The sequence below is a fragment of the Chaetodon auriga genome, chromosome 15, assembly GCF_051107435.1.
Source record: "Chaetodon auriga isolate fChaAug3 chromosome 15, fChaAug3.hap1, whole genome shotgun sequence".
Lineage (NCBI taxonomy): Eukaryota > Metazoa > Chordata > Actinopteri > Chaetodontiformes > Chaetodontidae > Chaetodon > Chaetodon auriga.
The window spans coordinates 13,025,227-13,047,378 of record NC_135088.1 but is presented as its reverse complement, the minus strand read 5'-3'; the positions used below and the strand labels follow the sequence as shown (position 1 = coordinate 13,047,378).

At 44.9% G+C, this 22,152-nt stretch overlaps 3 protein-coding genes across 4 annotated transcripts; all 3 read right to left on the bottom strand.

The window, feature by feature from the left end:
• Positions 1-133: 133 nt before the first annotated feature.
• Positions 134-2,502, bottom strand: rpl23a (ribosomal protein L23a). Its single transcript, XM_076750128.1, has 5 exons — positions 2,431-2,502; positions 1,236-1,416; positions 834-1,010; positions 431-500; positions 134-199 (listed from the first exon to the last, which is right to left on the bottom strand). The coding sequence occupies exons 1-5, from the start codon at positions 2,498-2,500 to the stop codon at positions 185-187; spliced, it is 513 nt and encodes a 170-aa protein (XP_076606243.1). The 5' UTR covers positions 2,501-2,502; the 3' UTR covers positions 134-184.
• Positions 2,503-8,092: 5,590 nt separating this feature from the next.
• On the bottom strand, positions 8,093-12,283 carry ddx52 (DEAD (Asp-Glu-Ala-Asp) box polypeptide 52). Of its 2 annotated transcripts, XM_076750568.1 has the most exons (16): positions 12,148-12,267; positions 11,630-11,882; positions 11,361-11,500; positions 11,040-11,225; positions 10,807-10,950; positions 10,576-10,687; positions 10,417-10,489; positions 10,068-10,271; positions 9,891-9,981; positions 9,632-9,754; positions 9,388-9,538; positions 9,099-9,174; positions 8,774-8,845; positions 8,533-8,650; positions 8,369-8,496; positions 8,117-8,256 (listed from the first exon to the last, which is right to left on the bottom strand). In XM_076750568.1, the coding sequence occupies exons 1-16, from the start codon at positions 12,232-12,234 to the stop codon at positions 8,220-8,222; spliced, it is 1,995 nt and encodes a 664-aa protein (XP_076606683.1). In that variant the 5' UTR covers positions 12,235-12,267; the 3' UTR covers positions 8,117-8,219. The 2 variants fall into 2 exon arrangements, with proteins under 2 accessions (XP_076606682.1, XP_076606683.1); XM_076750567.1 differs by having other exon boundaries at positions 8,093-8,256; positions 8,369-8,650; positions 12,148-12,283.
• A 1,244-nt stretch (positions 12,284-13,527) lies between these two features.
• heatr6 (HEAT repeat containing 6) lies at positions 13,528-20,610 on the bottom strand. The gene is made up of 20 exons (XM_076750537.1): positions 20,314-20,610; positions 19,795-19,902; positions 19,561-19,701; positions 19,359-19,474; positions 18,969-19,083; positions 18,771-18,872; positions 18,506-18,670; positions 18,171-18,415; positions 17,868-18,042; positions 17,582-17,788; positions 17,385-17,484; positions 16,924-17,297; positions 16,716-16,838; positions 16,421-16,507; positions 16,002-16,136; positions 15,791-15,913; positions 15,579-15,703; positions 15,268-15,364; positions 14,895-15,099; positions 13,528-14,810 (listed from the first exon to the last, which is right to left on the bottom strand). The coding sequence occupies exons 1-20, from the start codon at positions 20,608-20,610 to the stop codon at positions 14,230-14,232; spliced, it is 3,621 nt and encodes a 1,206-aa protein (XP_076606652.1). The 3' UTR covers positions 13,528-14,229.
• Positions 20,611-22,152: the final 1,542 nt, after the last annotated feature.

The window sequence follows — 22,152 nt, the reverse complement described above, 5'->3', positions numbered from 1 at the left end:
TGTATGATTGTTCGCACATATCTGTTAGCTGCTGGGAACCCCCCCCCCCCTTCTTATTATCATGCTTAATTCCTAATTTACTGACTGTATCCATGCGTGAAGACAACTCACAAACACAAGGACACAGAATCAGTTTTAGTTTATACAAATATTTTATTCTTCCACAAGTCTCTTCTGCCGCAGTTTAGATGATGCCAATCTGTGAAGAAGAGGAGGACACGAATTAGACAATGATCGTTAACAGAGTGAAAACACCTGTGTCTGCAATGTCTGGCATCAGTGGTTCCTTTGAATGCATCACAAACATTCAGATCAAATAAAAGTTTACATCACTTGCACAGGATTGATAACTTCTCAGAGAGAATACAACCATTATATTATGAACGAGCTTTCAGGAAAAAAAAACTACTGTTAAATGACTAAAACTCACCTTGTTTGCAACATCTAACGCATCATAATCTGGTGCGAGACGAACGTACGCCTTCTTCTCACCATCAGGCCTGAACATAGGAACACAACAGACACAATCAATGAGAGGAAGGTCCTAAAGAAAATTTATGATGTTCATATCAACAATGGGAGACTTGACATGATCGTAACACCACATGAAATGTCTGGAAAGGCGTTCAGTTCTGCAATGAAGCAGTTATACAAACATAGACCTGATTACAAGTTACAGGGAGCCAACCTGCCACTGATCACTGTTCAACCTTCAATCAAGAACGTCCCATTAAAAGTGTGAACAAAGTAGTGCACTAATCACTCCAGCAATTCATTTCCAAACAGGACAAGATGAAACTGGCACTCAGCTCAGTCCGGATCAAGACTTCTACCTGATCAGAGTGTTGACTTTGGCGACGTCGATGTCGTACAGCTTCTTGACTGCGTGTTTGATCTGGTGTTTGTTTGCCTTGACATCCACGATGAACACAAGGGTGTTGTTGTCCTCGATCTTCTTCATGGCGGACTCTGTCGTCAAGGGGAACTTGATGATGGCATAGTGGTCCAACCTATTGAAGAAGAAAAAAAACTAAGCCAAAGCACACACACTTCCCTCCATACATGCACTTGTTTAATGTTCTTCACTAAAAAAACATGTTAAAAAAGTTTTGTTTAGGTGCATCAGTAGTTTGTAAAGCTGGAATCATGCGCTTTCATACTTTGATCGCTATAACCATCATGTGCACCAGGCTTAAACCTGCAGTTTGCAGCAGCATGCCGTCGCTGTAACTCACTTGTTCCTGCGAGGAGCACTCTTGCGAGGATACTTGGGCTGCCTGCGGAGACGAAGGGTTTTGGGGCGACGGAAGGTGGGAGAAGTCCTGATTTTCTTCTTCCTCTGGCTGTGTACGCCCTTGAGCACAGCCTTTTTGGCCTTCAGAGCCTTTGACTTGGCCTCAGTCTTGGCAGGGACAGCTAACAGAGAAAGAGAGACCATTTGTTAGACTGATGGTTCGTTGTTCATGCTCCTCCTCTGTCTGGTAATGCTTCATAATCAAAAGGCAAAAAACACGGTTTGAAGAAACGTAAGAAAACAGCACCGTCAACTCTCTCCACAAATGTTTGACAGTGTAATCCACTGAAATTAGTCCTTACATTGTGCTTATAGCTGACCGATGCTTGTAATGGCCTCTTTTTAAACGTCATCTGTGACAGCTCCATTTACACTGACAACCAATCTTCACGTCTGTATGAAGCCACAGATGACATCGATGGAGTAATTTAACTGCATCACTGTAGATTTCCCCAACAAAAGACGGCTTTAAAATGAATTCAGTCAAGGGTGTCCATACATATGGTCACACTCCACTTGTTGCCTTGATAATAATCAGGCCGAAACGTATCGTTACACTCCTTACTGAGACACACACGTACACGAAGATTCAAGATGCCAAACGCATACCAGATTTGTCGTTACCGGACCAATATTTTCCACAACTGACTTAAGTTTTCGCAATTCTATTTAGTTTTCTTGTAATACAACAGCGACTTGCTGACTTTCACGTGGAAGTTAGCTAATGATACGTTTCATACACCGTTGAACTGCACCAATGCTAGCGCTATCACACAACAGCTAATCGACAAACATTACACCATTACTACGGCTACTAAGACTTAACATGAAATAGCCGTGTCCATATTAAACTACGTAGGAAGACATCGGGGCAGAATGAAAGCTTTAATTAGACAGCGTTTAGGTCAACTTCCATCAACGCTACCATGCTAATATTAGCTTAGCATCACGTTCCAGCATACATGCCGGGGACAGTCTGCGTGATCTATGTATTTACAAAGTTCACATCGATGCTTTGAGGTTATATATACCACTGCCTGCTTATCTTTACATTTCGGGTACATCTGCTGAACCTCAGAGGTGCTATTTCTGTAAATCGTACGAATTATTCATACAAAATTATTAGATTGACAAACCTTCCTTCTTCACCTTCGGTGCCATGTTGAGAAAGGAAGATGTAACGGGGTTTCCTGCAGTATAATGCATGGGCGAGATCTCACAGCAGAAGTATCGCGATAGGTAAGACATACGTTTGAACCCAGCCAGTACTGGGACGTAATGTGTCCAATGAGAGTGAGAGCAGACAATCATCATTTTCTAGGTATCTATGTACGTATTAAGTAGAAAGGAAGTCTTGCTTATCCAAAACTAAAAATGTCATGTTTATTTCATGTGCATATCACAAAAAGTTGTTTCATTTTATGTGATAATAGAAAGTGATACAAATACATTGAGGGTTTTGGCAACATAGAGGCAGTTGGGGAGCTCAACGAAAATAACAACAAAAAATCCTTCCTATCAGTGATATAATATGAAAATATGAACCAGTAAAACTTCATAAATGAGAGGTAATGGTGAGTAATATTACCTTGTTACTGATAAAGGAGATACAGGTAACTTGGACTCTGTAATAACTCCTACCGAGTGTGGAATATTAATTACAAACTAATTAATCACACATTGCAAGAAGTGTATATATTTACAGCATTTACCTCCATGATATGATCTAAATGTTGTCTTTTGGCACTCATACAGAGTCCTGATTATAAAAGAAATGCTTAATGAACGCTGTTGTATAGTATACTGCAATACTGCACATACTGCTTATTGTAAACATTTATTTATCATCCGAAACTGCACACATTTTTTTGCTGTAAATTTCTGTTTATAGTCTTAGTTATATTGTATTTTTATTATATTATTATAATATTATATAATGTATATTATACTTTACAATACACACCATATAACTATATATCTTGTTGAGTTAAATTCACAGCTGTTACATTTTTTTGCTACTTTTTTGTTACTTTTTAAACAGCTCTTGTATACATTTTGTGTGTTGTCTGTATGTTTGCTGCTGCAACAAAACTATTTCCCAAATTGGGGTCGATAAAGAAGCAGTCTAAAGTCTAAAGTATGCTTTGTGAAATCTCACACACCTGTGAAAACACAGTAATAATGGTCAATGTCACTGTCGCTGTGATTTATGTATATAAGTGTGGTTCACTGCAATATTTCTATTATTGAAAATTTTCCGAGACATTCAGTTTGACAGAAAACAAGAACAAAATAGAGGTCAGAGGTTGTGACTGTGATCCTTTTTTAACTTTCTGAATTCGTGAAACAAACCCTATCATGAGATTTATGCACGCTGGCCAAATGTTTCATATTGTTCTCATGCCGACTGCCATCCACACTGCACAGCGGATCCATGTGTCTGATCCAAGTTGAACCATTAGATAGACATTGACAAAGGTGCAGAAAATGGGAAGCAATTGCACAAAAGGAACCTGTTCAAAAGAGCAGAAACACGGTAATATCAAAGCAAAGAAATACACCTGACAGATGTAACAAATACATGACGAGGACACCTGTAATGAGTTCCTATCACGTGTTGTTCCTGTCGCGTTTTGACATCCTCGACGGTCGCTTTGTTCACAATCCAAATATATGCAGTTAGCTGTCATAGAGAAGTAAAGAAACCCGAAAATATTCACACAAAACCGAGCTCATACCAATTAATCCATTATCAAAATAGCTGGCGATTCATTTAATAGTTGAAAACGAATGAATGAATCGCTGCATTCTTATTTATCAGCTTGTTCCAGCTCTTCATTGAAGTTGCATGTTGATATTTACTGAGTGAAATATGCAAAGATAGTATTTTTTTATGGCTGCATTATCAATCCATCCAGCTGAATAGTTTAGATGTGTTCATACAGATTTACCTAAAATTCAGCCCAATAACCAATCCCATTGGTTCCTTCGAAAGGTGTACCTATTTAAGCAAGAACAGGTAAAAATAATTAGTCGTAAAAATAATTAGTCTCAGCTGGTGATTGCAGGTTTGAGCAAAAGTTACTCAAACAGGAGTCAACAGTAAATTTGTTGGGTGGACATCATTCTTTCATGTGAAGTATGGTTTGACGTTTATTGTTAATCGATTGTGTCCTCTCAGGAAGAGAAACAAAAATGTTTTTTGCTGGATGTTTGAATGAATTTGAGTTTGACCGTTTGCATCATTTTACCTCCATTTACCAGTAATATAGCACATGACATAGCACAATGACCCTGATGTCGTGTATCTGTGGAGGTTTGTCTGAGCTTTTGTTTGCTGTCAGTGACTGTATTTTAATACAGCTGAAATTTCCGCTTATTTCTTCTTCTTCTTCTATTTCTTCTTTCTTCCTCAACACAGGTATTATTAAAGTATTATTGCATTAAAATCGGTACTTTATTCATGAAATTCATCATCTGACTGTAATTTCAATACGGTCCAACCTTTCAGGCTCATAACTTTGCTTATAACAATAATCCTGGGCACTTTTCAGCATATGTGTGTTGATCAGTGTGAAGGGATGAGATGCTGGATGATGAACTGTGGAGGGATGCAGAGTGAAGAACAGATAAGTGGTCACTGATCTCATCTTGGGGATTGAAACACTTCTCTTATTTCGACGTGTTTGATTTTGACTTTGTGATGACTGACGACTGATGCTGGAATTGGGGAAGAAAAATACTTTTTCTGCTGCTAGTAGCAGAAACAGAAATCAATATGATCCACCCGACAAACACAGTTTGATGCTGTTTCACTTTCTCAAAGGAAAAACATTTTCAGCTATTTCAAATGAAGAAAGTACACAGGAATTTCTCCACAGGTATCTTGTAGACTGGATCAGGATTTATCCCTGTTCCTCAATTTGAACCACTTTTACAGATAAATTATAACACAGATAATGAAAATATTATATATATAATTAAAATAGCACACACACATACACACACGGAATGGAAGAGAATGTTGCCGTTGTGATGTCACATTCCGGAGAACATCAGTGTTCTAACAGCAGGCCTTATAAGAACCTGTCGCTCAGTCAGTGTTCAGAGTGATGAGAGAAAGCGAGTAACAACGGTTGATTCCATTTGTGGGCAATTTAGCTACGTTTTTCTTGAAGTCATGGATGATCGAAAAACTTTCTTCCAACAGTTTTGGAGGTGCACCAGCAGGATATGTGGCGATGTAAGTTACCAACTCTACTCATCTCTGACCTTATTTCTGTTCATGGCTGAAGGTCTTTCACAGATGCACACAGAGCAGTTGATTACTCTAAAAATGTTAGAAAAGTGTTTGGTATTATGAGATACTCCATGATTTTTTGTGCTTTATTTCCACAGCAAATTGGGAGCCAGTGTAAGCAGGAGAACCCTGATGGCTTCACCCGTGAGTCCAGGATCCTGGCCAGTCAGATGGCTGAGAGGGCTGCGTTGATTCAACATGCAGAAAGGCTGTGCGCTGCGGAGAAAGCCCGAGAGGAGGCTGTTCTGAGGAGACTGAAGCTCTCCGTTCAGTCCGTCGCCCTGCCTTCACCTCAACCACCACCTTTTCCGAGGAGAAGCAACAAATCCCCTCTGATAAGAAAGAGGCTCGGCCCTCTCTTCAGTGTGCCTCCTTTGAACCTGGAGGACACTGAAAAGAACCAGAGGAGTCCTGAGAGTTTGAAGGAGGAGGAGGACTCCATCTGGGACGAGGTTCATCCTTGTGGTCGGGACGCTCAGCCGGCAGACAGAGACGAGAGAGTAGCAGCTTCCACCAGATCCGCTTTCATCAGCCCTGTCGATGATGAGACACCGAGAGAGCTGAGGGAGATTCCTCTGATTGGAAGCTGTGAGGTGTTTGAATCACACAAACCCGCTCCTCCACCTCCTCCAGCAGTTCCACCTGCCAGGAGAGGAGTATCTCGTCTGCCTGTGCTCTCCGGCAAAGTCACTACAGCAGGTAAGTTCCTCTGAAGACCAGCTGTTGGACGGGGACGTCTTTCATTTTGAGGGCAGCCCTGCTGTTTCCTCTAGTTTTGTTTTTGCTCGTCTGATTAATGCAGCATGCTGATTTTCTGCTCAAACCTTTAGACTTTAGGGCCCAATTATTCAGACACACATGTCAGAAAGTTTCTTCATTACAAATTCAACACCTGTCTGTAAGTTTTAACTCGAGCAGAAATTTAGGTGACACCTCTTTTGTGTTTAATCTCAACAGAAAAGGAGGTCGCAGATGGATGCAGGCTCCAATCGGTTCAAGATCGAGTCGAGGCTGTGATTGAAAGGCTGCAGCGATTCCAGCTCGACTTCATCCCTCCTGCTGCGGTGAAGCCTCTGGTCCCAACACCTCCGACAGTTCCTCCACCAAAAAGAAGAAGAACTCGAGCCGGGACGGTCCTGCGTCCTGCACAGTCAGTCAGTGGAGCAGGTACGTTCATCTATAGCCATCCTGAATAATATTAGTACAAGCTGTGGACTTCAGCTTACATTCATGTGTTTCTTATAGTTTTTTAAGTGGCCATGCTTACAATGTTTTGAATGAAATGAAGCTGACCAGAGATTTTTTTTTGTGGTTTTCCAGGCAAGAGGACAGCACCTGACTGCAGCATCCAGACTGCAAGTCCTGAGGTAAGACAAGAGAGTTCATTTTATCAGCAGAAGCACTGAAGTGAAGCGAAATCAACTGACATGAGACGCAGTCACTTGATCTGTTTGCCTCATATTCCTCTGTCTTTGTGCCTCCTCAGCCACCTCTGCGTCGCAATAAGAGGGAGCACAGCACGACACCTCCACCTGCTGGCTGACAGCCATGGAGCGGCTCACATCCTGACAGCAGGACGGAGCCTCACTGAGCGCTTCCTGACTGCTGTGGCTAAAATGTGTGTGGATGGTGCACCAGGAGTGAGGTGGGTTATCAAGTTCTAGGAAGTTAGTGAGAAAAGCAGTGTGTGACTTCGCGCAGTGTTGTGATTTGCGGGTGTTGGTTGTTTGTTCTTAGCTGAGTGTTTTTAAAATCTGAATTATATTTTTTGGACATTGTCCTAAATTAGATGTTTGACTCTTCACAGGCACCACGGACATATCATGCTCCACCAACTCGCCCTCCACAAAGACTTTCTGAAGCTGTGGACAAAGATCGTCCCGGACGAAGAAAGACGCGCTCTGACAAAGATCTTGCAGAAGACCAAGTGAAGTGGAGGAGAGCTGCAGTGTTGGAGCACATTTGTACTATTTAAAAATTTAAAATGTAAAAAATGTATTTAAAAATATCCTGCTGAGAGTAAAGCACACACAATATTTTCTTTTGTTTTAAGATGAACTAGTTATTTTTGGCTAGAAATGGGTTGTAAGACTTTGTCTATTAACAATTTAAATAAACACTACATGCAGTAATGTTCAATGTAGAAGGCTGTGAAAGTTTGTCGTTATTTGTTAGATATGTTGCTGTATATACACACAATATGTCATTTTGGGGTTTTTGTTTGTTTCCTTCTTTCAGGAAAATACCTTGCCAAAGGTAGCTAACCTCCTACCAGTGACTTTACTTCAGACTGCCTCAAAGGTTTCTGGCCTTTAAAAGATTGATCCATCATAATCTTTAAATAAATTGTCTATATTATAATGAATAGCATTAAACAGAAGAAAGAAAATGTAAATAAATATAAATCTTCCTTGTGCTGGAGATAGAAGGGCAAAATATTCTGTCTGTCACAGCAGGTGAGCGAATGTAACAGAAATAAACACAAATAACAACAAATATATATATATAACAATTTATTTATACTCTGATAATACAAAGCACAGTTGTGAAAATTAGTAACTCAGACAGCAAGATGTAAAAAAAAAAAAAATATCCATCACATCAGTCTGCTCGGACCACTCCCCTCTATTCCTCTTGTGGCTTATTTTTCTTCTCCTTTTTCCTGGTGGAGAGAGATGAAAAAAAAAGATTTATAGAAATTTTCTTTATCAACATCCTCAACTTGTGACAATGAATGAATGAATCACACAGGAGATTCTGGACGCACTGCTTACTTTAACTTGGCTCCAGAGGACTTCGATCCCGTCTTCTGAGACGCTGTCGTGTGTTTTTGTGGTCCTCCTTCTTTCTGTCCTTTGTTCCTTTTCTTCAGTCCTGCTCCTTTTGTCTTCTTTTCTCCTTCTGTCTTCTTTTCTCCTTTCTGCTCTCCCTCCACTTCCTGCTTCTCTCCTTTATGTCCTCTATTTGGTTTCCCTTTCTTCTTCATTAAGAAGCGAGGAGTTGTGCAAATGGTGCTTCTTTTGGGAGGTTTCTTCTCAAGTGAACGCCTCACTTTGCTAAACACAAGACAAATAACAGGCAGACTTATCCAACCTGATCAAAAACTGAAACTGATCAAGTTAGAAAGAAACGAAAGAGCAAAATTATGGAGCTTCATTATCTTCACACATCTCCTTTACCTGTGGATCTTCTTGAAGCCAACCATGTAGTCAGGTACCGGACAGCCTGCTTGCTTTATGACATTAGCGATGCTGTTAAAAAGAGAAATATATTCAGAGAAAACAAACAAGCACAGAATCTGAACAGGCTCAAGCTGCATGTTGGGACAACAATGCAGATTTTGTGATTTCAGAAATATGTTTTGGGTTAAGTGAACCGAATGCAGTTGGGCCTTCATACAAACATACTAATTCTCCAGAGTAATACACACAGAAACAAGCGGTACGCGTTTATTTACAAAAGAAGTCAGTTCACACTTTCAGTAAACCTCATGTACGTGTTTACCTGCGCAGCAGTGGTTTGTCATTTTCCGTGAAGAAGGTGATGGCCTTCCCCTGATGTCCAGCTCTACCAGTTCGACCTGACAACAGCAAACAGGATGATATGAGCGAACGATGAGCAGACAAAGAGGAACAGTTGAGAAATCTGTGAGACTGCACAGGATCATGGCATAAAATGAAAAAAAAAAAGAAGCATCTTCAGGTTTGTTCATACATTCCTTTTTTTTGTCTATTGCCTCATCAGTTAACAGGTGATCTTACTGTGAAATGACTGATAATACATGAAAACGAACCAATTCGATGGATGTATTCCACAGAGCTGGTGGGGAAGTCGTAGTTGAGCACGAGGTTCACTCCTTTGAAGTCGATTCCTCTGGCGAGCAGAGCCGTGCAGATCAATACCCAAATCTTACCCGAGCGAAAGCTGTTCACTACGTTGTCCCTCTGAAACGGAAAAGCCGCAGAGGAGGAGGATGAATACAAGGCTGCACCTCAGGAAGGACGCATACTAACAGCGCATTAAGCGTGTGAGTGGACCTGCTGCTGTGTGCGCTCTGCGTGGATCACGTCGACATTGATGCCTTCATACACCAACTCATGGAAAAGCTCCCGAGCTCGGTCTATAGACTGCACAAACACCAGCATGGGAGGCAGGAAACCCTGAAATTGACACAAAGAAACACAGCCTGTTTTTTTACACTTCCCCTCCAATAGTGAAAGTTTAGCTGCAAAGCCACTGTGACTGAGTTCAATCAAAAAAAATGAATAAACAGCAGCCTCTCTGGAGTGTCCTTACTTTTTTGATGATGTCCCTCACGGCCACCAGTTTGCCGTTCTCCGTCCCAACAAACAGCAGCTCCTGCTCCACCGTCTCAACTGCCGTATTTCTATGATGACGATAAATTCATGTGTCTGGTGAGCGAAAGACAACACAAATCCAGCAGAGTAAGGACTTCTACACATAGATCGTTACCTGTGGCCGATGTTGACAGACACCAGGTTGTCGAGGTTCAGGCGGCACCACTGCTCCACATCTGACGTGCAGGTGGCGCTGAAGAAAGCCCTGCGCACCTTTGAACCAGAGCAGGCCAGAAAGACGGTGGCGAGCTGCTCCCTGAATCCCGTCTTACCGCCTTCAAACAGCTTATCGGACTCATCGACAACCAGCCACTCCACCCTGAACAGAAGAAAGACAACAATCAGTCTCTCAGTTTGTAGAACACTTTTCCACAGGCGGGGGATTCACACAATGAGCTTTGATGAGTGAATGTAAACTTCATGAGGAACCTTTGAGAAATTCAGAGGAACAGACTCAGTGTTACCTGCTGAGGTCGAGCGCTGGAGGATCCTGCTTGAGAAGGAAGATGAGTCTGTTCGGAGTACTGACGAGTATGTCTGCACAGAGAAACGGACGAAGCAAACAGTGAGCTAAAGGCAACTCACGCTCCCCTCTTCTGTGAAAACATTTTTCAGTTTCTTACCGTATTTTTTGCTGGACTGTGGTCCGTATTTCTTGGCTGCCAGAGAGGCTTTGTCTATGATGTGAACTCTAAATCCTACTCCCTCTGACAGGCGGAGCAGCTCTCTGTAGGTCTAAATACAACAAAACAACACTCTTTCCCTCCTTGATAGAATAAATATGATGATTATTGTGTGAAATTGGACCGGCATTGACATTTTTTTTGTGTGTGTGTGTGCGCGTGTGTGTGTACCTGGCTGGCCAGCTCTCTGGTCGGGGAGATGATCACAGCTCTGAAGCCCAGGTTGGCCGGCTGCTGCAGGTGAGCGAGCAGCGGGAGGCAGAACGCCAAAGTCTTCCCTGATCCCGTGGGAGCGCAGGCCAGCACCTCCCGACCCTGAACGAGAAACCAGACACACTGAAATCCTCACAAAATCGCCGTCTGTGCACCGTCACCAACCAATGAACGCATGCGTCTGCACTCACATGCATCATGAGTGGTATCGCCTGCATCTGCACCGGCGTCGGGGCGTTCAGCCCTGCGTCTCTGAGGTTCTGGAGGACACGCGGGTTGAGACGATACTCCGACTGCAGCTCCTCAAACGTGCACACGGGGTCGGGCACATCGCACCCGTGCACGTTTATACGGTGTTGAGAGCGAATACGATTCACCTAAGATCAGATGAAATCAGCGGTGCCTTTACGGAACATTACAGCAGCAAATATGATGTTTACATTCATGATAATCACATACAATTTATTTATCAATTTGTTCTATTGTGCTGTGAGTTGCATCTCTGGGACTACCTTTTCCTGATGAAGATGCTTCAGCCTCTTCAGTGAGGATTTCTCCTTCCTATCACTCGGCAGGTTTTGGATCTTTCTGTCCAGCGAGGAGGTCCAGGTGATGCCATTTCCCTCCGTGTCTTTCAGCGGTCCGCCGCCAGCTTCAGTCAGACAGAAGACAGCAACAGGAATGAGTCATAGGCAAATATCTGGAAACTTCAAAACATCTGGGAATGACTAAGGTCAGCCATTAATCAGTTGTTTAAGCAGCAAACAGCCGCATCCTTTACCTTCCACCTCCACCTGGTTGCTTTTTGTCTTTTTCTTTTTTGTCCTCAAGTCTTTCTCCACATCCCTTTGCTTCCTTTTTCCTCCCGCACCAGAATTTCCACTTTCACTTCCCACCTCATATTCCTCTTCATCATCATCCTCTTCGTCCAGCACTTGGGAGCTGCTCTGGGCTCCACTGGTTGATCCTGTGCCAAAGAAATCGATCGCAGAGAGAGGATCTGAGGACGCGTCCACTCTCTCAGACCTGGCAACCTGCAAAATGAGTCAGAAGTACTGTCACTATATGTTTGAGATATACTTGCCTGACATATTGTCCCAACACCCACCTAATGAAGTAAGATACTGAGGCACACAACCTCTCTGAAAGGTTAAAAAAAATTCCGAAAACAAATATTGCAGTTCACTTCTCGCTAGCACCAATCGTGGTTAGCCAAAATATATTGAACCATGGCCCGTGCTGCCGTTAACAAACCCCATTTTCATCCAGAGTATCATCAGCTACAGCTTTTAAGATTACCTTAAACCGAGCCGCGTCTTGACCAAACCTCTTCAGGTCAAATTTAGCTCCTGTTCCGAGTTTCCGAAACAACTCGAAGGCGTCCATCCCTACAGCAGCGTGGTTTGTCCGGATCCAGACATCACTAATCAACATCCGGATCATCCACCAGCGCCTCTTCCCCTCCGCTCTGAACACCACTGCCCCCTGCTGGCTGTCTTCAACACCGTGAGTGTGACATGTGCTTGTGGCCTGTGCAACTGTTGCGAAAGCCACATGATTCAAGTTTAAATGTGCCTCAATATAAATACAGCGATGCTCATAATGTCTTGATGAGAGTTAAAACATGAATTATAGTTCGCCTTAATATGTAGATGTACCTAAAATATCAAAGTGGTACTTAACATATTAATGATTTCCCCCTCTAACAGTAGCCATTTTACTGTTGTTTCCTTTTCTCTTTTGAATTCAGAGTATTTTTTCATCAGAGCAACCACGACTCTATTTCTATTCATTGAAGACCTCTGAGTTGTTACTTACAGACATTTAAAATTTAAGGTCAACTTCAGGAAAACAGCATGTTGCAAGACAGAGCAGATAAAAGCCTTCTCTGACACCAACACCTGCTGTATGTGCACTGTTTGTTGTGTTCAGTAAGTCTGAAAACAGCCTGTAGTATATCACAGTATTTATTGTTTTCAACATCTGAAGTCAGCCCAGTCAGTGTCATCACTGCTGTGTTCACTCAGACAACGTAGTGTACTTCATTATCTGAATTATGGTTTAGTAACATTATTGGAATAAATATGAGAGGATTGAAAATAGGTTTCAAATATACAGCGGCTTCAGAGAGTATTCAGACATTTTTCACTTTGTGCTGTATTTAATTTAATGGATAAAATGAAATTCGCCCATCCATCTATGCTCAATAACCCATCATGACAAAGTGATATCTGTGCAGAGACCTGAAGATGGCAGTTCAGATGCTTCCTATCCAGTCTGATGGAGCTCGGGAGGATCTGCCAAGAAGAATGGGATAACCTTCCCAAATCCTGTAGCAAAGCTTGTAGAAACTTATCCAAGACGACCTGAAGATTTTATTGCTGACAAAGTGGCTCCTACAAAGCATTGAATTAAAGGTCTGAAGACTTATGTAAATGAGAGACTTCAGTTTCTGATTTCAAGTAAATTAGCAAAAATTTCCAAAAAAAGATGTCTTCACTTTGTGGCTATTGACTGGGTTATTGACTGTAGGTTGATGGGCATAAATAGCAATTTCATCCACTTAAAATTAAATCTATAACACAATACTGTGCAAGAAGAGGTCTGAATACTTCCTGAAGCCACCTTACATAAAGGACAAATGTATTTAAAGGACAAATAAAACAATGTTCAATGTTGTCAGAGTGCTCCATTGCTTCAGTTTCTTTAATAACTGCAAGTCCTTTTTGGTCGCTCCAAGCACCCGTACTGCAACAGCACGAATCGACGTGCATCAGTTCCAAGTGGAGCGTCAGAGCGACACAGTTTTGCAAATGACGGCGCACTTGAAACCAGTTTTCTTTGCTAGCTCGGCTCCTTTCATGCTGGCTAGTAACTTATCTGAAGAGTTGGGTCTCTGAGATTGACGGTGCTGTGTTAAAAACATCCACTGACTTATCAGAGTGAACTTGAATGCATCTGTTTTGGACAAATCTGTGCTCATGATACAGAACAGGCAGGGCTGTGTATGAACACCGGATTTCTTTTCAGTGCACACACAGAACGGACAGCTAGCAGACCATGAGGAGAAGTGTACTGGACAAGAATCGCTGGCTGCACCTTTAATCCACAAAAGAGCGCAAGTAGATACAACTCTGAGTCCCAAAAAGTTGGGAAGCTGTGTAAAACATAAATAAACAAATGCTATCATTTGCTGATTCTTTTTAACATATATTCAACTGAAAAACAAAATCATATAAAGGCACTGAGCTTCATCATGTCTTGAAATGTTAAGTAAGAAAAAAAAAGCCAGACAGTCTCGGTGCCTTATTACACGATCCTGGCCTTCAGTCACCAGTCGGTTTGTGGTTGGACGTTTGTCCTCTGACCTGAGAGACCAGTCTACTCTTTACTCTCTTCACAGGTCTTCAGCAAATCCTCCAGGAAAAGAACCACCACCTCCTTCCCTCTCTCCTCCTCTTCCTGTCCCTCCCCTTCAGCCTTCAGCCCCTTCAGTCTGATCAGGGTCTGCTGCAGACCTCCAACCCTCTGCTGAGGGGTGACACTGTCCCCCACTGCGTCTTTCTCTCTCTGTTCCCCGTCTCCTCCTCCTTCCTCCGCTCTGAGATATTTGATCAAATGCGCTTTGATGGCGCTCCCCTCCTCCCCGGCCAGCGACGCCCTGAGGGCGGGCATGTCCTGCAACTGGCTGACGCTGAGCAGGTGCAGGAGAGCTTGCGAGAGCGTGTGTCGCAGGCTGGCGCTGTAGCGGTACTCTAAGAAGTCGTTTGTGTCTTCGCTGTTCTCCAGCGCTGTGGCCAGGGACCGCCACACACGGCTGAACCGCTCCGCGTCCCCGTAGCAGCTGCGCTGGCTGGGAACTGCCAGCGCTGCAGCAGACTTAATCCGCACCTTGAAGTTCTTACAGGAAGTGACAACATGGCAGAGGGAGGAGAAGGCGTCCTGAGACCACAGGGCTGATTCTGAGAGGAAGGAAGAAAAAATAAGTTTGACATGAGAACTGCAGAGCTTTAATTCCATCGAGCGCCCTGAAAGGAAGCACGTACCGAGCGGCAGGGCGGGGTTTCTGAAAGCGTTTCCCAACGCGTAGCAGGCATTCCATCGAACCTTCATCGTGGCTTCTGATTGGACAGTTTTAACCAAAGCACGGACTGCGTCTTCCAGAGGACGCTGGAAGGCAGACCGGGTCAGCTGACTCTGACGGAGGAAATGAAGCAGATTTCCGAGCGCTCGCATCGCGTTAGACTTCACCTGGAGAGGGTGGAGGGCAGGAAGTTCAGAGAAAGAGAGCCAATCAAAAGGAGAAGATCCTTTTAAACATGTGACAAACAGATCCATTTTGAAATTGCTTCATAGCAGAACCACAAGATCTGAATGTTTGAGTCTTGATCTTAGGAGTCAAAGTGCGACTGCTCTCACTCTGTCTTTGTCGCCCGATGCTTTGGTGGCTGCCTGCAGCATCCTGAGGAGCAGCATGTCTGACAGCTCTTCTTGGAAGTCCACACCTACACTCTCCCTGATGAAGAGACAGGAGATAAATAAAAATAAATCAAATAAAATCTGTGATAACAGACGATACACCCTGAACACTAGATTGTATTATTAATACAAATCAGTTAGCGAAAAAATATTTCCTTTGCCTTAAAACCTTTTCTTGAAAGTTCGGCCTTTAGTCTTTATTTTGTGAGATAAACGATGAAAATATCAGAAGCATGTTCATGTTTTCTTACATATTAAAAATAAGTGTGTCGGTGAGGTTTCCCAGGGACCAGGCAGCCTTGGCACGGACATTTGGATATCGATCATCCAGGGCGGCGAGGGTGGTGTTCGCTGTGTCTGCCACAAACATCACATCCTGAAAAGAGGGAGAGAATAAAAACCACGACCTGAAGAGGATCAGAGATCCACGTGGGTCAGAAACATGGAGCTCAGAGGTCCCTACCTCTCTCAGACAGGGGAACAGTATGTAGACTCCCAAAGCCCTGACGGCTGCGATCTTCACCAAATAGTTTTCGCTGTAGGTCAGCCCCAGCAGCACGGTGATGCACATCAGCTGGGTCTTGTCCTGAGAAACAACATCGCACGTCACACGTACAGCTCCATGAGGGTTTGCATTAGTCGAGTAGAAACGGGCCAATGGAAGGAGAACTCACAGGCAGCTGAGCGAAGGCCTGCGGCAGGATGGAGGAGAGCGTGTCGCAGGCGCTCGTCTGCAGCGTGGGATGTTGTTCGTTCTGCAGCGCTCCGTTCAGAGGACCGCTCAAGACTTCTGACCAAAACTGCACCGCCTATAATGCGCACATTCATATTTCAATGTTAACTGGACTTAAAACTTGGCCTTTAGAACTTTGTAATGGCACAGCTGAAATATTTACTAGCGTTTTCAAGAATTTGCCATATGGGCAGTTTAAGAAATGAGAAGAAAAAACTACTAGTGTCTCTCCACTGGCACTGAGACAAAACATCTAAAGCAATAAAAGGAACAAACAGGAGATTAAAAAAATGTCTTCACCACTTGAGCCTGGTCTGCCCTGAGTTCTGTACACACATTAAAAAGACAGTTTGTACTTACTTGGCTCATGGGGACCCTCGAGCTCTCGGGCACGTTGTTCTCTGCTCTGTACTGCTGGATTATCCCTTTCCCCAACTCCTCTAATAACTGAAAAAAAGGAGATGACACAGATATCAGTGCACAGATCACGACCTTGTTATTGCTGCTTATATCATTTCTAAACACTTCTTATGCATTATCACATCGTGCAGTACAGATTCAAAATGCACACTGACACCATCTGCATCGCTGAAGCTTGAACTCTGGAAGCGGAGACGTCACTTACAGATTGAGTAAGAGGGACTGTAGCTGTTACCTTCGCTCCATGCAGTTGTATGGAGGGGTCTGTCTCCCCAAGGCAGCGAGCGCTCACCTGCCCAATCTCACACAGGGATGATTGGGCGAGAGAGAAGTACCCCCGGACGAGGTGGGACATGACCTGAAACACACAGGACACGCTCAAAAAAAAAAAAAAAAACCCTTCAGAAATGTCTCTTTTGTCTGCCTCAACCATCCTCTCTCACCTGGAGAGCTTCCAGTCGGACAGGGGAGGGCTCTAAAGCTGTGCCTCCTCCTGTCCCTGCCCCCTCGCTGTCTGATTGGTCCTCTCTGGGCTGAGTCACCAGCGACACACAAAGCTGCAGCAGCCACAGCGAGGAACGGTCCTCCTCCGCCGGTGTGCGGGGAACGCGGGGGGAATGTGTGCAGGAGCTCCGCTGGGAGGGTGAGGACACTCCGTCTCTTTGTCTCCAGCTGAGAGCCGAGTCCTGTGGCGTGAACGAGCCAGCGCTGCTGCTGCCCTCCGGCTGTCGGAGGAGGAGCTGCACCTCAGGGAGAGGAGCCTGAGTCGTCACCAGAGCCCCATAAAGTGTCAGGACTGACACGCGAACGTTCGCATCTAAAGACAGAGAGCAGTTGTATTGAAAGAGGCATGTTTCAGTCTGTTCTCTTAAATCCTCACGCAGTGCACCAAAAGAATACAAACCTCTGTGGCGCACATAAGGACGCATCTGCTTCCAGAGCGGGCTGAGCAGACCAGGTCTGAGGCGGTGGTAGGGAGCATTCGCCACCAGGTAGGCCAGACACTAACAGAGAGGAATTGGAGTTGTGTTTTAATAATTATTAGATGCCATGAAATTTGACCCAGTCAAAACTGTGTTGATCGAGTGAGCGTTCTCGTACCTTTATGACCTGTGTGAGTGTCTGAGGGGAGGTCTCAGCCAGCAGAGCCAGACTGAGAGCGCGATGGAGCTCTCTGATCGCAGTGGCCAGCGAGAAGGAGAGGGGGGTGTAAGATGTCCGAGGAGACGCCGTGTCTTCAGCCACGGCCAGGAACTGACGGGAGCCATCCAGCATGGCCGACAGCACCTGAAGCGCGCACGTACGCACCTGGAGGGCGAGAGACGAGACCGATGCTACAGCCATACATGTTGAGGAGAACTGTAACAGAATAGAGGGTATGTGGTACCTTTGGTGAAGGGTCCTTCAGTATGATTGTGAGGAGAGTGAGAGGCGGCAGTCCCCCAGTCGGAGAGTCAGGGATGAAGGAGGACCAGTACCCGTACAGGGTCCTCTTCTCCACACCTTTCACCAGCGCCAGCAGACAGTGCAGTGCTCCCTGACGCACACGACCGTGGTAAAGCCTGACAGAGAAAAGGTTGGGAGTAAATGTAACGCATGAGTGCTTTTTCAAGACACCTCAAGCTTGTGTGCACAGGAAAAAACCTTCAACACGCATGCTTGTTTCAATTTCAACAGGATTTTTCTCAACCTTAATTTGCTCTGTGCGTTGCCTTCTGAGTCGGAAAACTCTGAGTCAGAACTGCTTTTTCTCCAGGAGGGGTAGAGAGACAGGACAGCGGGTTCAGACTCTCCCTCATCTCCGCTGCCCTCTCTTCTTCCTCCTCCCTTCTGAAGCGCAGGCACTGCCTCTCTATCGTCTTCCTCCCCATCATCTGCTCTGCTCTCCTCGGTGCTTGTCTTCTTCCCCTTCCCTCTGGATTTCCTCTTTTTATTCTGAGGAGACAGATGGTACATTTCAACTGAAAAGTTGTGCTCCATCTCTGATTTTGAAGTGGTACCACTAAGATTGAAGACTCGTCTTACCCCTGAGGTTTTGCCTGGCACAGCAGAATCCTTTGGTGGTTGAGAGGGTTTTGGTGGTTCAGCAGGTTTTGGTGCAGAGAGACCCTCATACTGAGGAAGAGGTGCCGGGTAAAGCACAGTCGGCCACTCGACACTCACGCCTGGAGTTCCCTGAAACATGAGCCTCTGCAGAAAACACGTACAATACAAACTTTCATGAAACCATTCTGCAAGGACCAAAAACAATGAAGCAACAGAAAATTCTGCAAATATACAAATTTTGTACCTTAAGTGAGGCCAGAATAGACCCGAGCTCCTCCCCTCCACCAAATTTCCACTTCCCACCTGAGAGACAACACTGAAGCCCCTTCAGTGCTGCCTGGATCACCTGCACAGAGGACACAAGGGCAAGCATGGGTCAAAGCTGATCAAATGTAGTTCTCCCCCATTTAAATCTTCATTACAACACGCCGGTTATTCTCACCATGCAGTAGAAGAGCTCATCTGTGTTGGGAGGTTTGGGTGACTGCAGTGTTTTCAGGAAGACGCTGAAAGATAGACTTCTGTACTGATCATCCAAAGGCGGCTGACCGGGAATCCTGCAGGAAAACAAGCCGCCCAACCACAGAAACCATTACAACAGCTGCATATTTACACATCCAGTCATTACAACATTATCATTGATTTGGAGCTGACGAACATCCACTGAAACCCTGCAGTTTGTGACCTATGGACACAATTCTTGAACCTGGAAGTAGAAACCACTAATGTTGAGGTCAGTGCTGCACTGCATTACAGGAAAATATGAAAATAAGAGCATGTGAAAGCCAAGATATGGCGGTTTTTGAACATACATTTCTCCTGTTAAACCTACCTGAGACAGATGTTGGCCATACAGGTAAGAGCAACACGGCGTAACTCCATATTTGACTGAGATGGAGAACTATACAGCATCAGGACGCCGTCTTCACCCAGCAAGTCACTGAGGAGCTGAGAATAAGAAAAATCTCAATGTAAATATTCAACTGTTTTCATATACCACAATACACATTCAAAAAGCTTGCGGAAATATCTACCTGGTGGCACTGAGGTCCATTGCCATACACTATTGTGGAGAGTGCCAGGAGGACATCTGAGTGTGTCCACGTACTGCACTCTTTCAGCGCGTTGGTGGTGTATTTCACCAAAACATCCAATGTGTACTCATCCATTATTACCTGAAACAACAGGGAGAACAGACAGTAAGATGCCAGTACAGGGGTGAATGTGTTATATGATAAGCTTGACCGTTACTAACGGCCCGTTGTTACCTTTAGCTGATTGAGTAGATGGTGGACTAGCTGGCAGAGCTTGATGACTAAATGTTCTTGACTCAGTGGCACAAGAGAGCTGGCATGTTTCAGCAGACTGCACACATCCTGAAATGGAAAATAAGAAGCTCAGCAACCAAAAAAGTCTGTCACGACAGCAAAACAAAATAATCCCAGATGTCACGTGTTAGTTGACGTAGCGAGGACACAACAGGAACTTTTTGATGTCAACTCTCAGCCCTACAAGACACTGATAGCAGGAGGTGCAGGACGATGGCTGAGAGGATCAGAAAAGACCTCAATCAATCCACAAAAAAAAACCCCTCTTCTCACTCACACATAATAATAATGACAACAACCCGGGCCGGGATCCAGACCCACACACACACTAACGATAATAATAGTGATAATAACAGCTGGGTCGAGTCAGCTAGAATCAAAAGGCATGAATCAGTTTTTCAGCATCCGACCCCGGATTCGACCCGGAACTTTCCCGGGACCACAACGACTGTTTGGTACCTCTGGCCGGATGCTGATGTTGGGCTCGAAGGTTTTGTTGTAGTTCTCGGACAGGAGCTGGTCAAACAGCAGGTTGAGCTCCTCTCTGAGCTGACTCGAGTCTGCTCGCAGGGCTCTGAGCCGTGCGGCGCAGCGGGAAAAATGTTTCTCGGCGTCCGACGGTGAGCCGAGCCGCCAGCTGTCCGTCCCGAGCGGGGTGAACGGGGCGGCCTCCGCGGACAGAGCCACCGGGCGTGAAACAGGGACATCACGACAGCTCACAAGGGCTGATGCCGACAAGCCGGTCTGAGCCGCCATATTTCTAATACCGGAAGTATTTTACTTACTTGGTGGTTGTTGCGCTTCAATTCAAGCTCGACACTCAAATGTCTGGCTCATTACTGCCCCCTACCGGCTAAACCGGAGACTCAAACACCTGTACACACGGATGAACAAACTACCACAAATTACATTTAACGAAGCAATAACAACATGTAAAAATACACCATTACAAGAAAAAGTCCGGCATTCAACATTTTAGTGAAGTCCAGAGTTTAAAATCCATTAGATTTAATAATTTTCATGGCTGAACATTTTCCATACATTAAAACATGCACACGCATGCATCGATCATTTGTATATATTTTCAGGTTGAATTTGGGGTATAAAAGCACATAGCAGAGAATGTAAACGTGTGATGGACCTAAATAGAGATGACCTCAGGCTCAACTGCAGAGGCCTGTACTGAAGATACAAAGTCCTGCCTTGATTTTGTCAGGCAGGGCTCTGTCTTCCCTTTTTTTTTCCCTGTGTTTTCCCTGTTTCCTTGCCCCCTTGTGGTCTTGTCTGTCCTCCCTTGTCTGTCCAGGTCCGTGTTAAGTGGCTGCACCTGTTTCGGCAGCCCCGCCTCCCCGCCTCCTCTCACACACCTGCATCTCATCACCTTCCAATCAACGGATGCATTTAACCCCGGCTCTTCTCTCCAGTGGTCGTCAGATCGTCTGCTTACCTCCGTGGTATTGTGTGTTCCTCTGCCAGTCTTCTGATCCCCTGTGTCTTTCTCGGTCCGCTGACCTGTGCTTTGCTTTTTGTTTTAGGAGCGTCTCGCCCTGTGGATAGCCCTCAGCCCAGCCTCGGTTGTGAGAGGAGTTGGAGCTCAGATTCTTCAGAGCGTGTTTTTGCTCTCGCTTTGTGTTGCTCCCGTTTTTGTGGACACCCTTAGTTGAACTGTACAGAGTGGTTTTTGTGCTCTCGCCTTTTGTTTTCCCGTTTTTGTGGACACCCTTAGTTAATAAACCCTTTTTGTTTCTGCCTGCCTGTGCCCTGTGTGATCCCTGTAGCCTTCACTTTGAGTTCGCCTTCCTCTGGTCTCAGGGTGTTCGTACACCTAAACAGAACGATCTGACCATGCAGAACTCAGAAGGCTCGGAGATGGACCAACCTGCCATGCAGCGTGCTCTGGCTCACCACGGGAATCTTCTGGGACAACATGGTCAAGCACTAGCTGCCCTCCTAGAGCAAAATAGGACACTCGGCGAGCAGGTGAGATCCTTAACAGACAGCCTGGCTCGTCTTCTCCCGTTAAATGACTCTATTTCCTCAGCCCCGCGCCCTGCTGTGCCACCGGCCGCGGCCACCGCCGCCTCGCAGGACCCACGCCTCTGCCCCGACTCTCATGCGACGGATCCGGAGCCTTTCACAGGGGAACTCCGTAAGACCCGAGGTTTCATCCTTCAGTGTGAGATGATGTTTGCACAGAAATGTCACACCTTCAGTTCTGACATTAGTCGTATTAGATACATTTTCACCAGGCTACGAGGGCGGGCATTAGACTGGGCTGAGGCTTTCCACACAAACAAT